A 16,367-nucleotide genomic window follows, 5' to 3' on the forward strand; every position below is an offset into this window, starting at 1 on the left:
AGAGGCAAGATTTGAATCCAAGTCTGTCTGATTCTGAAGCCCCACATAATTAATTAATTCACTTAGCGTTTCTGGAGGAGGTCCCTGGAGTTAGTCCTCTCAGTGTACCTCTCAGCAGTAGGACACTGATGGGCCTAGTTGTTTATAGGCCCGTCTGGATGAATCACTCTCCTCACAGAGAGAGGTGACATCAGCCTATTGGGATTTGGACCATACTTTTTTAAGGATGAGGATGGGAAATGCACTTCCATCTCATTCTTTACAAAAGTGGCACATACTGCAGGAGGCTGGTTAGAGTGATTGCCACAGTCTGGTTGTGCCATTCTGGAAAGACCTCTGATCTGGGTATACTAGATCTTGGCCATCCCTAAGAGATGGGAACGCTCTGAAACTTCATGGAAATGTGGCATTTGTATCTATATATACGGGAGGGAATGGCATGCATAAGGGTTCATCAGATTCTCAAAAGTGTTTGTCGTGATTTTAAGAAGGAAAAAATAAGGAGTGGGGGGGACAAATTGCAGATCTAGATTTCAGTGGCCTAGAAAGGTACTTTTGACTGGAAGCAGCAAATCACATCCTTTATCAGGGCTTTTGTTTCTATACTCGAAATCTCAGAGGAGTTGAAACAAAGATTTCTAATTCTCCTTTCAGCTCTGAAAATTACAGAATTCTGATTGACCCTAGAGAATCAAACTTTTAGCCCCCACTGCATATATCCAGGGGGGTCTAACCCATTGCTAATCACTCTGGAGAGGCCCTGAAGGGATTTGAGCTGGGGGAAGAATGGGCCAGAACCACTCCTCTAGGCAGTTTCACTAATTAGTGTCTGAGGCAGTCAGTTGTCTGACTGTTGAGCAAGGCACCCAGCAGGAAAGGACTCACACTGGCACACAGTTTCAATACTGGCTCTCTAATTCTCCACCAAGACCCCTGCCTCCTTACCTAGTGACTTCAAAGTGTAGATTTGCGTGACCTTCCCCTCCCTGCGCCTTGTGGATTCCTTTAATGTGTGTGCGTGTGCGTGCGTATGTTCTGCTCTTCCTGGGTCCTGCCTTAGAGGTTGTTCTCTGCAGTGGGGCCACCACATCCACCCTGTCTATATTGACAGCTCCATAGCCATCCTTTACCTCCATTTTATCCTGTCGAAATGACAGAGCAGCTGAGCGGTGTTGGCCAGCAGATAAACCTGTTATCTCCCCTGCTCTCTGTGCCAGTAGCTCTCCCCATCTCCTTGGTGCGTGAGAAATTGACACCACCTTGGGCTGAAATCTGTTCCTAGGGAAGCTACATTTATTAGTGGCTAATGAAAGCGTGTGTGTGTGTGTGTGTGTGTGTGTTTGCACTCATGTGTATGTGCAAAACTTAGGGTGAATGAAGTGTTTTCCTATCTGGCAGGCACCAGTGACCTACGACCAGCCACAGCACCCAGAGAGAGAGATGCAAAGAATATAGGCAGATTCAGGTCTGCCTATGACAACCTGTCCTTTACTTAAAATCCCAAACTAATAGGTATATGTCATTTGTTCTTAGTATACCACTGCAATTGATCAAGGTATCTCCTGTTCCAGGCTGGGATGAGCTGTGGAAATACATGCTAATATGATCTAGTTCCAGAAAAAATGATTTTCCTCTATATTATATTTTCCTCTTTGAAAATTACAGCTCCTGACACTCTCTCTGTGCCACCAGCACCCCACATCCCATCTTGTTGAGGTATATAAAGAACGTTCTCTTGGGAATTCCCTGACGGTCCAGTGGTTAGGACTCTGCGCTCTCACTGCCAGGGCCTGGGTTCAATCCTTGGTCGGGGAACTAAGATTGCGCAAGCCGCGCAGCGTGGCCCCCCCACCCCACCCCCCAAAAATAAAAGAACATTCTCTTGCAACTCCTCATCCATTTTAATCAGGAAGATTAAGTGGGAGAATTATTGAGAAGTTTTGGTTTAGTATTTGTGGAACTGCCCAGAACTCAAAGTCACTTCTTTATTTGGACTCTGCTAGAAATTGCTTCTGGAAAGGGTAATTCAGTAAGAGAGAAAAGAAGGGTGTTATTCATGTCTTACCTCCATATGGCCTTTCGCTTCACTTTCCTCTCGTTAAAACTATTGACTTTTTTGTTAATCCACATTTACATAGTGCCTGTCTTTTGGACACAGTGAGCCCCCCCATGAAGCACATTTTCAGGTTTTACATGGTTTAGTTTCTGATCTCTTTTATCATAAAAGTTTCTTCTTTAAAAGCTTTGATGGTTACCTTTTATATGTGGGAGCCTGTAACCTAGCAGGAAAAGCTTCCATTTTGGAGCCGGACAACATGGGTTCAAACCTAAGTTCCCACCACTCTCTCAAGGACATGACCTACTAAGTAAATTGATTAACCTCTGTGACACTTGGATTCTGCATAATAAATCAGAAATGAGAATAGTACCTTTTGCATAGCTTAGTAGTGAAGATTCAATGAGAAAATTGTGTACAGACTCAAGCCTACTGTTATTGATACACAATAAATTGGTGACAGTTATTATTGTACCCTGCTTACTTTCATACCGGAATTTGAAGCAACTTACAGCAAAACAATATGGTGATACTAAATCTTAGCTTTGAGTAAGAATTTATCAAAAGACAGATGTCAAACTGGGGGAAATATTTGCAGTGTAGAAGACAAAAGGGTAATATTCTTAATTTACAAAGAGCTCATAGAAATCAAAATGGGCAAAGGATAAGGCCCGGCAGTTCACACAGAGAGCAATACAAATGGTCAGTAAACATCAGAAAAGGTGTTTGACCTTATTCATAATAAAAATAAAAACATGCTAATCGAAAGAAGATCCCATTTTTCACCTACAGGGTTGTCATAATTTCTAAGTTGGATAATATCCAATCTGAGTGAGGATATGGGAAAACAGATATTCTTTTACACTATGTATGTAAAATTATACTTCCACTCTCAGTGTGTATGTATGATATACGTGTATGTGCATGTAGGTATTTCCCAGCACATTCTGGTTAATTTACTTAAGGACATGCCCTTAAGCAAGTGGTAGGAGCTTAGATTTGAACCTATGTTGTCTGACTCCAAAATGTAAGCTTTTCCTACTAAGTTACATGCTTCCCACATGTAAAAGGTAATCATCAAAGCTTTTTGTATGTACAAAACACATAGATACACACACATACACATACTGAGAGTGGAAGTTAATTGGTACAACCTTCTTGGAAGACAATTTGTCATTGTCTTTCAACATTTTATATGTCAATAGCTTTTGACTCACCACTTCCACTTCTAGGAATCTGCCATAAGAATATATGTGCAAAAGTGTATCCATGCCAGAAATAAAGGTATACGTGCCAGAATACGTGTACATGGACGTTCATTGCAGCATTGTTTCCAATAGCAAAAACAACAAACAACCCAAAACTGGAACCCACCTAATATCCATGACTGGGGCATTAGTTAAATTATGATAAATAAGTTCAGTGGAATTCCTGACAGCCATTAAAAAAAAAGTATGTGCTGATATGGAAAAATATAGTAGAGAATATATGTGTGTGTGTATTTACACACATGTATGTATACATACATACATGTGTGTATGTATGTATATATATTTTTTCCCCTCCTGTAGGTGTACACAAGATACTAGTAGTTTTTTGTCCTTTGGGAGAGATGAACAGGGTAGGAGAGGAGTATGGGAAAAGAAAAATATTAGTACGTGCTCAATAAATATTTGTTGAGGACATTCATATCTTTTTGTATAGTTTGGTTTTTACCATATGCATCCATTCCTTTTATTTTAAAATCCATTGGTGGAGGATGGAGAGAGTCAATAATAAAGTAGTAAAAGAAATTGACTCCTGTGGTTGAGCATGGACTCACCTTTGAGCTTCTTAACAGCCAAGGCAAAGAGGTAACTCAGGTAAAAAGCACAAAAAATTTATCAGGAAAGAGAAACATTATCTTGATCTCTAAAAGGAATCTAGCAGCCAAAGATTGGTCTAAACTCATATCTAGTCTTATCTGTCTACAGCTTAAAATTCATTGGTGGAACCTTGTCGCTTTTTTCTCCAGCCTTTCCCCACCTGACTGGCCTCTCCTCCCGCACGTGTATGTGATACGCCATCCAAACCGGCCTTTGCATATATTGTTCCTTCTGCCTGGAGTGCTCTATCTTCTCTATCTAGTTGTCAGCCATGGCTTTTTAGTTTTGTTTTGTTTTAAGATTTTCAGTTGTTTGTTACCTCCAGTGGGAATTCCTCTAGGTCAGCTATACCTTGTCTGTGCTCCCCAGATCCCCTCTGTCTACCTCAGTGATGGAACTTGTCACACTGCACTGTAATTATTGTTTTGTTTTCCCCACTAAACACAGAGCTCCTTAAGGTTAGGGATACTATGTTGTTTGGAGGCCCTGATAACCAAGTGCTTGCCAGGCACAGAGGTAAGCGGTCAGTGAATGATTGAGTGAGTAATCTGAAATTTGGGTTCTACCTCTTTCACCCATTAGCTGTGTGGACAAGTCACTTCTCTCCGGGCCTTGATTTTTCTATAGGTACAATAAGAGATTTGGCCTAGATAATCTATGAGAACTCTCTGGCTGATTTTTTTTTTTTCTTCCTCTATGGTTGTCAGATTGTCATATATATACATGGAAGTTGTTAGCAGTTGTCATGTTGAGTAATTTCAAAGTTTCAAAACTAAGCTTGTTAAAATTCACTGCATTTTTTATGGCCTGTTCACCAGCTTGAAGAGATCAGAGCCACATCCAGTTGCTTGGCCCAAGATTGCAGAACTGATTATGTCCCCCACTCTTCCTTCCTCTAATCTTCTCTCCTTGACATACACAGAAGTTTGTTTTTTTTGTTGTTTTTGCCTGATGTGAGCCTCCAAAGACGTCCCTTCTTATTATACTTTGTCACCCTGAGCTGAGCTGTCTTGGTTCCTTACCCTAGGTTCATGATGGTTTTTGCCTTCCTGTGAAGACAGGTCCTATGCTGTCCACTCGCCACTTTCTGCCCTCATCTCACCCTACTCCTGTTCCGTGCCCCTTCCTTTTTATCAAGGTGGAGCTTATACCAGCTCAATCCCAGCTTTACATCGGAAGTTAGAAGAAAGATATTGGGGAGAACTTGGGGTCTTGAGAAGGTATAATACCTCTCTCCACAGCATATTTTAAGAAAAAATTTATACTTAAAAAAGTGAATCTACTGACTAGAGATATTTTATTCAAACTGATGGCTCCCTAAGAAAAAGTCATCCACTTACTCCCAAATGCAAAATATCTTTAAGGACCGTTTTGTAACTGATGGTTTGAGAGCATATTACCAATGCAAGGGTGCTATTACTCTGAACTTGGGATAGGCACTATATACAAAAGGTGAAAGCTATTCAAAGGCATTTGAAAAATACCCAGAGTTCAAGAGTGATTTGTTTGTCTGGTCCCACCACCACCACCACCACCACCAAAAACTTGTATTGAGAGCCTGCTTTCTTCCCATTTGTTCAGCAGGTATTTCTAAAGCACCTACTATGTGCTAGACATTGTTGTGGGACCAGGGATATACCAATGAACAAAGCAGACTAAAATCCCTTCCTTCAAGGAGCTTATATTCTAATTGAAGGGTGGCAGTGAACAAAACAAATAATTAATTATACAGTATTTTAGAAGATAATGCATGCTGAAGAGAAAAATAAAGCAGTTAAGACTTGGAAATCGGTGGTGTTGGAGCACTGCATTTTTAAATAGTGTGGTCAAGAAAAAGCCTCATTGAGAAGATGACAGTTGAGTAAAGCTAGATTTGAGGATTGAGCCATGCAGATAGTCTGGTGAGGAGCATCTCAGGCAAGGAAAACAGTAAGTACAGAGGCCCCAGGACAGAAGCCTGTCTGACGTTAGAAACAGCATTTAGTCTGAGTGAGTGGGGAGCCATTAGAGGGTTTTACACAGAAGAATGATAGGGTCTGACTTAGGTTTTAACCTAAAGGATCATTCTGACTGCTCTATGGAGATCAGGCCAAAGCCAGCAAGGGTGGAAGCAGAGAGCCCCACAAGCAGGCTGCTGAGTATTCCAAGCAAGAGGTGATGGTGCTGTGGACCAGTGTAATGGCAGTGGGGGTAGCAGTAAGAAGACATGGAGTCCTGGGTGTAATTTGAAACTACAGCTGATAAGGTTTCTGTGGGACATGTGAGAAAGAAGAGAATCAAGGATATCGCCACTGTTTTTGGCTTGAGAAACTGGAGGACCTTGTTGCCATTAACTCAGTGGAACAAACTGGGGACAGGCCTGAGGAGGGAGGTCAGGAGCTTGGTTCCAAAACCATGTTCAGTCCTGCTAGACAACCAAGTGGAGAGAGCAGGTAGACAGGTGAATTCATGAGCCTGTGTTCAGAAAACAGGACTGGCCTATAGACACAAGTTTGGGAGTTGTCAGCACGTAAATGGTCTTTAAAGCTGTGGGACTAGATGAGATCCCCAGGGAGGTGAAAGTAGATAGAAGAAGGAGTAGGAGGTAGAAATAGAAGTCTAAAGACTGAATAACTCTAGCATTAAGAGATTGGGGAAATGAAGTAGTGAGGAATGCTTCTCTGATATAAGTGAGGAAAATGACTTTTTGAGAACTCAAACTTTGGCATATGAAGATGTTCAGTCAGTTTTCAAACAGAATATTTGTTGCCCACACTGTGAGCATTTTATTTCAAAACAAACTTTACTCTGCCATCTCCTTTTCAACATCATTATCCTTGGTTTTTAAAAATCCTTTTTAAAGAAAAGAACCTCTTTACAGCTGAAGCCTATGATATACCCTTCAATTACCCTTTTCTTCCCTGGCTAGAAGAATAGTATCTCATAATAGAAGCCTATAGGTTATGTGGACTGAAAAAACATTGTTATCCTTTTGAAGTCCTTACTGTCCTGCTGTCTTTAAACTTGAGGTAGGGATTTTAGGTGCACCAGAATGTAAGTGATAGCACTGGGACCCTTTCGTATTTCTTATTTAATTCTCAGATATTTACCTGGGGAAGTTATAAGGTAATTTGAGAATATGGTAGAACATGTCTTATTTGTTCGTTATGTGCTCACCTCATGGTTAGTATTCATACTCTATTTACCGGTTATTTCTGTAAATGGGGGGATTAGTTTGAGGTTCTGTTGCAGACAATAAAACTCAATTAATTATAGGCAGAACAGAAATTCTAACTTAGTTTTGATTCACTTGCTCAAGTTGTCTTTGGGGATATAATCCCTTTTGAATATGTTTCTTGCACCGTATGTGAAAATCAGTTCAGTTTTCCATTGACACAATTTAGGTTCTTGTCTTATTAAGCAATAGCAGCAGTCAGGGAAGACCTACTTATTCCTCCTTCAATAGAACCAGACCAGGCTTGAAGAGAGGTAATAATTACTGCTCTGATCACAGCATGTTCTCTTTTCTCCTTCCCAACACAGAGCATGTCTGTTCGATCCTGGCTTCCCTCCTGCGGAACCTGAGAGGGCAGCAGCGGACCCGGCTTCTGAATAAATTCACTGAAAATGACAGTGAGAAGGTGGGTGCTTGTTGGACTGTAAAGATGGGACTGGGACCAGCGGGAATAGAATCACTATCTCCCTGATGCGATCTGAGGAGTGCTGGGTTAAGTGTTCCTGCCCTAAAATATCTTCTCCAGCATCTGGGCTCCATTGGTTTGGATCTCAAAGGTTTTTCTGCCTCTCATCTCCTAATGCATCACCCTTGACCCCAAGTATTTTGAAACCATTTCTGTACGCAACAGTGTACCATTATGGATCATTAAGATGAGGAGGAAAAGATTAGGTCAGTGCTTTAAAAATTCTTAATATGCAATGAAACCATTTGTTACCATGTAAGTAATACAAATAAGTGCAATTGTTGTTTGCAAAAAAAGAAAAAAAAGGAAGAAGAGGCCATTGGGTTAGGACACAGAACATCTTAGCAATCATGTCACCCTGGTGACATTATCTAATGTCTGTGCATCAGCTTCCTCATCTTTAAAATTAGGGCTGCTCTCTATCTTCCCTGCCTGCCTTATCAGGTTTTCCTAATGTTTAAGGAAATAGTGGATATGAGAATACTTTGTAAACTGAAATATATACGATCTTAGGGTCATCATTGTTAACCAGGGAAGGTTTGGGCACAGTCTTCCTGACTGTCTGATGCTGTGTTGAAGCAACATCTACTATTAATCAATACAAGCTCCTGGGTAAATACCAGGGTTGCCAAGAACCATAGTGGTGCCAACCCAGTAAAAAGAGAGGTTAGAAGTTTAGGCTGGCTTCACAGTGTTCCTTCAATCTTTTGGAAGTCTTAGGGAAAAAAATGAAACTTTCAAGCCCACTCAGTATTCCTCAGGCCATGTTTGAAGCATGACTTTTGCTAAGTTTGAAACTGATTTTTAGGTTATTGCTAAGCAAAAGTCAGGGGCTTTTTTTAAGTTGTGAAGGAGTTTTTCTTGCACTCTCTTCTGACTGAAAAGCAACTAAAGAGATTTTACTTAGACCGTTTTTAAAAAAAGATCAGCTCTGGGGCAGAATCTGAACATGAAAGGTTTCAGTTTGAAAAAAGAAATTTCTGTATAGTTCTAAGTGAATATCAAGTATGTAACTTCATGCTTCTTCTCTGTGCAAGATGGGACTTGAATTTTTATTTATTTGTTTGTTTTTAACAACCTGAATTCAGGGGAGACCTAGAAGGGCTGGGAATGCATAGTGTCCTTCGGGAATGGCCTGTGTTCAAACTGCATCCATGCTAAGTGTTTGCTTTGTTCTGCCCGAGCCGTTTGATCCCTTCCTGATGTGTTCCACAGCAAAGCTCATATCCAGAGTGAGAAGTGGTAGAGTGGCTCTCCCTTTGTGGGGAGTGACAGTAAGACGAATAGGAGCTCCCGTGTTCTCTTGCCTTGGTATACTCTTTCTTTCTCACTCATGCCTGTGAAGTATCTCTCTTTCAGGTTGACAGGCTGATGGAATTGCATTTTAAATATCTGGATGCAATGCAGGTGGCCGACAAGAAGATTGAAGGGGAAAAACACGTACGTATCCCTGCCTGTCTTTTGCCAGCTGTTGACTTGCACTCCATTGGGTCCCTTGTGCACCTCGTATCTCCCCACAGGACAGGCAAGGGCAAAGGTGCCATCTACCTTTGTGTGCCACCTAACATGTCGTAAGAGCTGAGCAGATGACAGTCCGCCAGTGGTTATAACTGCCCTTTTAACAGGAGTGAAGTCCCTGAAGAGGATGGATGTGTACAATTGATCCCGGTCTGACCTGGGAGTCTGGGTGGTAGCACAAGTACCCTTGATAAGAGCTTCTCTTCGAAAATCTGACCAAAGCACAGTGCTGTGACGTGGTACCACAGTGGCAGAGTGTGTCTTGGCACACACACTTGCTGGCTTCTGTAGTCATAGGGAGGCACTGGAAGGAGACTGTGAGGTCATTGAATACAGTTCCCGCATTTGCAGATGAAACCTAGAGACCTAGAGAAGGGAGCTCAAAACTCTGCAGCATGGCCTGCAAACCAGGTCAGAGTGACTGAGCCGCATTGTCTGATGAGGTGGTTGCTAAGGGAGATGAAACCTGCTAGATGTTTTTTGTTGACAAGCCATACTTACCTAGGGTGTTATCCTACCTCCTGTATTTTTCATCTGCTTCTATTTTGTTCTCTGCTATCTCTGTCCTCAGTTGATTTCTCATCTGTCCCTTTAATCGGGGCAGGTTTTCATATTGGTTAATGTCTGATTTGTATTCTCTCTTTTTGTTTTTGGCTGCATTGGGTCTTTGTTGCTGCGTGTGGGCTTTCTCTAGTTGCGGCGAGCAGGGGCTACTCTTCGTTGTGGTGCGCGGGCTTCTCATTGCGGTGGCTTCTTTTGTGAAGGAGCACGGGCTTCAGTAGTTGCAGCACGTGGGCTCTAGGGCGCTCGGGCTCAGTAGTTGTGGCACACAGGCTCAGTAGTTGTGGCTCATGGGCTCTAGAGCACAGGCTCAGTAGTTGTGGTGCACGGGCTTAGTTGCTTTATGGCATGTGGGATCTTCCCGGACCAGGGATCAAACCCATGTCCCCTGCATTGGCAGGCAGATTCTTAACCACTGCACCACCAGGGAAGTACCCTCAGTCTATGGTCATGTTGCACAATGATCCTTTTTTTGCTTTTTTCAAAGTCTGTAGTAGAGCCCATTTTCTTCGTGATCTGGATTTGCTGTATCACTCTATTTTCTTTTCACTCTTCTTGCCTTAAAGACACACTGGAGGCTTTTGAGCCTCACTGGTGGGAGAGCCTGCTTCAGCACCCCTCCCGTCTGTGTTGGGGCAGGCCAGCCATGAGGCAGAGCTGTGTACATTGGGAATTACACTAGCATCTTCCCTCAAGTTGTGCCTCAGGCCAGGGTGAGAGACTAGAGCTTGGGGAAAACAGTGACCTTGTTGTCTGTGCCCTTCTAAGCCACCCATTCCCTTTCACAAACTATACCTTCATTTATGAATACCAGTAGATAGGTAACCATATGTATCATTCTTGTGATTTCCCTGTGCTCTCTAAACCTAGTAAGTCCTCAGATGTTTGTTGATTGATTGAATTGATTGACTGGGACTTTCTTCTTTAATGTGGTGATACTATTACAGGGTAAATGGCAGAGACTCTGAATTCTGAGGCTGGACTTCAGATACCAGCATGTTCCACACACAGTCCCTTCATTCCACACACCTCACCCCCTTTGTTTTATTCTTTGATTAAACTTTCCTCTTCCCTTTTTTCCTCCATTCACAGTAACTTGTCCATGGTCGACACTTAGTGATTGTTAAAGTGCCAAAGTATATATTCTTCATCTTTGACTGAATGATAATCAGAAACAAATTGAACTTTCCCTAGACTTTTGTAGGGAAACAGCCATGGGACAATTAGAACTCCTGCTGATGGAATTCCCCAAGTTATCTGCTGAAGGAGATTTTTAGGGCTGGTTGAAGGCGCACCTGGGAGTCCGAGGGCTAGGATTTTAGTGCGGGCATGCACCTCACAATCACTGCCTCGCCACACCTTGTCACTGTGCCTTGTGTAGCCCCAGATTCTTAGCCATAATGTGGCATCAGCAAAGGCGGTCTCTCAAATCCCCTCCAACTTAACGTTTTCCCTCAGATTCAGGTGAGCATACTTTGGTAACTGCCATTTTTTGAAAATGAAATGGGTTAAAAGCACAATGAGAGGTTGATCAGCGACTGTCTTCATGGAGTGCCAGCAGCAGCCTAGTAGAAAGGTGCGCATGAGGTAGGGGGTCAGATAAGCCTGGATTTGAATTTGAGCTCTGCTGCTTCCTAGCTCTGAGACCTTGGGCAAATGAGTTGACCTCTCCGAGCTGTGATTTTCTCATCTGTAAAATGGCCATAACACCTCCCTTTCAGTGCTATCATGAAGACTAAGCATAAACTATGTATTTACTTTGCTCAATAAGTAAAAGCTACTGCTGTTGTTAGATTTTCCTAGCTTCTTTTGGAATTCCCATGTAACTTTTAAGTATGCCAGGCAGTCCTTTTCCTAAGAGCATCCTCCTTACCAGATAACCCAGAAGGAGTTGTCCTAGCAGACCAGAGCATTGGCACCATCAGATGCTTCATCTGAGGTGAACCTGGAATAGACTTTGGTTTTTGTTTGTTTTTTTTTGGGGAGGGGGAGGGTGTTGTTTTCTTTTGTTTTGTTTTTTGAGAGAGACCAGAGGAAGCTGTTGGGCATCAGGGAGCAGGAATCTAAGAAAAAAAAAAAAAAAGGTCAGGAAGAACCTAGGGGTAAGACGGGAATAAAGACACAGACCTATTACAGAATGGACTTGAGGATACGGGGAGGGGGAAGGGTAAGCTGGGACAAAGTGAGAGAGTGGCATGGACATATATACACTACCAAACGTAAAATAGATAGCTAGTGGGAAGCAGCCGCATAGCACAGGGAGATCAGCTCGGTGCTTTGTGACCGCCTAGAGGGGTGGGATAGGGAGGGTGGGAGGGAGGGAGACACAAGAGGGAAGAGATATGGGAACATATGTATATGTATAACTGATTCACTTTGTTATAAAGCAGAAAATAACACACCATTGTAAAGCAATTATACTCCAATAAAGATGTTAAAAAAAAAGAAAAAAAAGAAACTTGGGCTGCTTCCTACCAGATTATCTATTATCAGCATTGAAGAGGGTGTGAAATTGATTAGCACTGACGGAGAGTAATGGCTGCAGCCACTCTCGCCAGCGTTCACGGTGCTTCTGTGTGCACAGGCGCAGGGCCCCGCCATTCCCTGACAAACACCTGTCTCCTTGATGCCAAGGCTGTTTTGCTGGGCACTGGCAAACGTTCCAACGCTATTAGTGCTCAGCAGCCTCAGTGTTGCTGGGAGAGTCGTGGCGGGGTGCGGGGGGGAGGGACGTGTTTGTGAGCAGCGCTCTCTGCCAGCACTCAGGCTCATCCTGCCAGATGAAGCCGCCTCACAGGTATGAAGTGACCTGGAACAAACCACCTCATTTCGTCTCTCCTTCATGCAGCCTACTCTCTTAAGTCTCTCTTAAATGATTTGTTGCCTCACCCCACCCCACCCCCGTTAAACTTGGATGTCCTACACCTACTGGGAATTCAGCAAATATTTGTTGACCTGAATTGAATACTTTTTTCTCAGGCATTTGATAACGTTGACTGTCATATCCATAATGAATAAATATCTCATATACTCTGCCAAGTCTGCAACAAAAAACACCTTAAATAACAGGGTCAGGTATTGACCAAGAGAAGGGGGATCAAGTATTGACATTTTTAGTGTCTCGGAGCCACCATCTTCCCTGCAAACTCCAGATTCCCACGGGCGCGGTGCAAGTGTCCATGGTTTGCAGCTGACCAAAATTCACTGAAAAGAATCCAGTCATTTGGCAGATGACAGGCACCTGCTCTGTGCAAGGCAGTAAGCTAGGCACTGGCTGGGGTGAACACAGGTGGAAGTGTCAAAAGAAGAATGGGCCCCAGGAGTACTGCTGCTGCTGCTGAGGGCTGGAAGAATCCAAGGAGCAGGGGGGAAGCCATCTGCACCTCGAGTCACCCCTGACAGTTTTGTGGATGAGGCAGAATTCAAGCTGAACCTTAAAAGGAGGAGACATATAAGCCATTTCCAGACTAGAGACGAACAGGAGCAAAGGAGGGGCAGTGGGAAGCCAAGTTAAGTTTTGGGGCAAGTGATAAGTTATACTCCAGGGCAGAAGGTGTGAGGGGGGCGCATGGGCTTTAGAGCCAGGCTTCTTCTGGTTCTCCAACTGCGGACAAATAGCCTAACTTCGCCAGCTTTATTTTCTTCCTTTCTGGTGTTTTGTTTTTGAGGTATACGTCCCAACCTGTGGGTCTGTGAGGAATTACATATTTAGGAATTTGGTGACATAGCTATAACACACGTGAAAGCTGCTTCCACAGGTCCCGGCCTGTAGAGGTGGCCAGAGAACCTTTAGTTTTCTTTTCTCTGTGAGCACTGTTTCTACCACCACCTCTCTGCACACATGATTTTCTTCCTTCCCTAATGCTGCAAGATTTTGTGTGATCTGAGTCCCCTCTACTTCTCCCACTTCCTCTCCTGCTGCTGTGCGTTAACTTCCAGCTGTATAGCCTTTGCATTTGCTTCTCCCCCTGTCCTGCCTCTTCTCACGCTGGTGCCTCCTTCTACTTTCAGGTCTCAGCCTAAAGGTCACCCCCTCAGAGAGCTTTTCAGTGACACCCGTATGTAAAGTAGTGTCCCCATGCCAGTGCTTCTTCGTAACCTGTAATTATTTTATATGTTTGTTTACTCTCTGTCTCTACGACTCTAATCTCTTGTTCATCATATTCTTAGGACCTACATAGTGATTAACATGCAGTAAATGAAGGACAGCTACTCATGAAATAAAATTAATATTTGTCCATGGGTATTAAGGAAGATAGAGGATCCTGAGTTTTCTACATTACATCTAAACTCTCATTTTAACCCTAATTTTTGTTTTCTCTGAATAGCCCCATCATCAAAAAAATATTTTTTACAACTGTGTAAATTCTGTGGCATACCTGTAGCTATATTAAACACAGAAAGATACTCCTATTTAGAAGAGTCTACAGGACAAACTGATAATTGTATACCTACTCAGTTCAAGTCGCATTACCTACAATAATCTGTAACTAGGAAAGAGTTTCACGTCTTGGGCAGTCGCCCAATGCTTTCAGTTATATTCAGTGTCCATGTGACTTCAGGGCCACAGTGTATCTGAACATACCCTTGGGCTTCCTGGTTAACCTTTTAAAGGTCATGTAATTCTTAAGACTCTTCTAGTGAGCAGCAGTTCTCTGTGATCTATAAATACCCAGGGTGCTTGTCTCAGCAGATTTCACCTGACTCCCCAAGCAAAAAAAAGCCCAGAAAATGCCAAGGTCCCTGTTGTTGGGAAGATATCCTGACTTCTCATGGGTTCCTTCTGGCTTCTGTTGGTTAAATGTACAGAAATGCCAGGCTTCTGAGTGTCAGAAGTAAGACATAATTATATAGATACTGGCAGGGATTTTAAAAGAAGGAGGAGAGCCTTGAAGAGAGGTTTTCCTTTTTTTAGTTCCTAGGAAAATTATTCTCAGCACGTTTATTCAATAAAGTGTTCTCGCCACATACTTTGCACCATAATGACTTACAAATTGTATGCTAATTTTGCCACAGTTAAATCATCCCAGGCTTTATCCTGGAAAGAGGAAGAGGGACTCCTTGTAATGAAACAGTATCCACAGGCCGTGATGTCTGAAACAGACTTTGACTATTTCCTTAGCATTTGAAACTCATTTAAGGATTTGTACAAAGGGGGTAAAGCGCAGGAATGAATGAGTGGGATTGGTGATCGTAAAGCACTGGTAGGTGTGTAGACAGTGGAAGTGTGAGACTGCTGTCAAGTCTGCTAAATGCTGGAATCTCCTGGGCAAGCCTAAGAAAAGGGAGTCCTGCTGAGAGTTCCTCTCAGCTGTTCTTGAAACAGTGGTTCCCAAACTTCTCGGTCTATGAACTTGGTAGAACACAGCTGACAGTCAGTAGAAGCCAGAGGTGTGGGGCAGGGGATGCTGTGGTGTTTTTCCCTGTCCTGCTTGCCTCTTTCCTAGATGCAGATTTAGCCATATGCCCCTTCACCCGCTCTCTCCTGCCTCCCTGCCCGTGCCCTGCCCGATCACAGTCATCCTTCCTACCATTGGAGGAGAAGTTCTGGCCCCCCACCTCTGACTCTTACCTTGCAGTGCAGCCTTGAGCACTCCGTTTTGCTTTTCTCATCCTCTCTGTCCTCTCTCAGTGGGGTCCACAGTCTCCCAACTTCACAGAAGCCCTGGTTCTCTCAAGGCTGGCTTATATGTTGTGAAAATTCAGATGAATAGTCTAATAGTCTAGTTGTTTGTTTATTTTTAGTGAATTTGGAAATGGATGGCCTACCTGTGATGGAGGCATCATGGTACCATAGAAGGAACATGAACCCAGGGGTCATACAGCCAAAGGTTAAATCCCAGCTCTGCCACACATAAATTCTGTTCTTTGGGGAAATGCCTTGCCCTGTGTGTGTATGTGTATTAGTTTTCATGATAGTTTTATTAGAGGGTCATTTTGAAGATTAATGAGATTGTTTGTAAAAACCTGGCACATGCTCATGTGTTAAGGCTGTGGCCTAACACATAGTTTTCCCTTTGTGGGCAAACTCTGGCCTGATATCCTTGGATTCTTATTAGAACTGCTATCAGTTAGCTGTATATTCTCAAAAAAAAAAAAATCCCTTTTACTAATTCTCCAGCCTCTGTTTCCCCTGCTGAAAGTGACCTGCAGTCCTAGGATCCTTCTCTAACAGTCTGCCCTATTTCAGAAGCTCTTGGAGGAAGATTCTGTTTTGCTGTTGCTTGTGCCTCCCCCAACTCCACATACCTATCTCTCCCTTTGCTTTGGAAGAAAAAAGGAAATTGGCCTTTTCTCAATGGTGGGGCAATTCCTGCCCATGACTACAGACAGTAACTGTGACCCCTGCTGGGTTTCTGAGTCATGTCCTCTCTTATTAAGAAAAGAGGGATTCCTGTTGGCTTCATAGCAGCTTCTTTTATGACTGTCTCCTTCCATCAGCGAGGGGCAGCTCGCTGCCTGTCAGGGGCAGATTAGGAGTAGCATCCACACGCTCATTTGGAGGCTTGCGACTTGCCTGCGGAGAGAGAGAGAGGCACCTGGAAAGGTAGTGATTTGGTAGTGCTCCCGAAGACAGATGAACATTTAAAGTGAGGATGTGGCTGGAGGAGGGTTAGAACACACACACACACCGCCCTGCAGAAATGGCACCTTGATGCCACACGTACCACCTCCTTGTGTGTCTTT

The 16,367-nt window shown here is 43.2% G+C and overlaps 1 protein-coding gene across 1 annotated transcript in view; it reads left to right on the plus strand.

Annotated features, from left to right (window-relative positions):
* The window catches only part of CTNNBL1 (catenin beta like 1), a 169,248-nt gene that overhangs the window by 127,315 nt on the left and 25,566 nt on the right, over window positions 1–16,367 (plus strand). Inside the window, exons 12-13 of the mRNA XM_019943897.3 lie at window positions 7,444–7,541; window positions 8,961–9,041. Of these exons, the coding sequence (XP_019799456.1) occupies window positions 7,444–7,541; window positions 8,961–9,041 (179 nt within the window). The remainder of the gene's footprint in view (window positions 1–7,443; window positions 7,542–8,960; window positions 9,042–16,367) is intronic.

Source organism: Tursiops truncatus, chromosome 15 (genome assembly GCF_011762595.2).
Source record: "Tursiops truncatus isolate mTurTru1 chromosome 15, mTurTru1.mat.Y, whole genome shotgun sequence".
NCBI lineage: Eukaryota > Metazoa > Chordata > Mammalia > Artiodactyla > Delphinidae > Tursiops > Tursiops truncatus.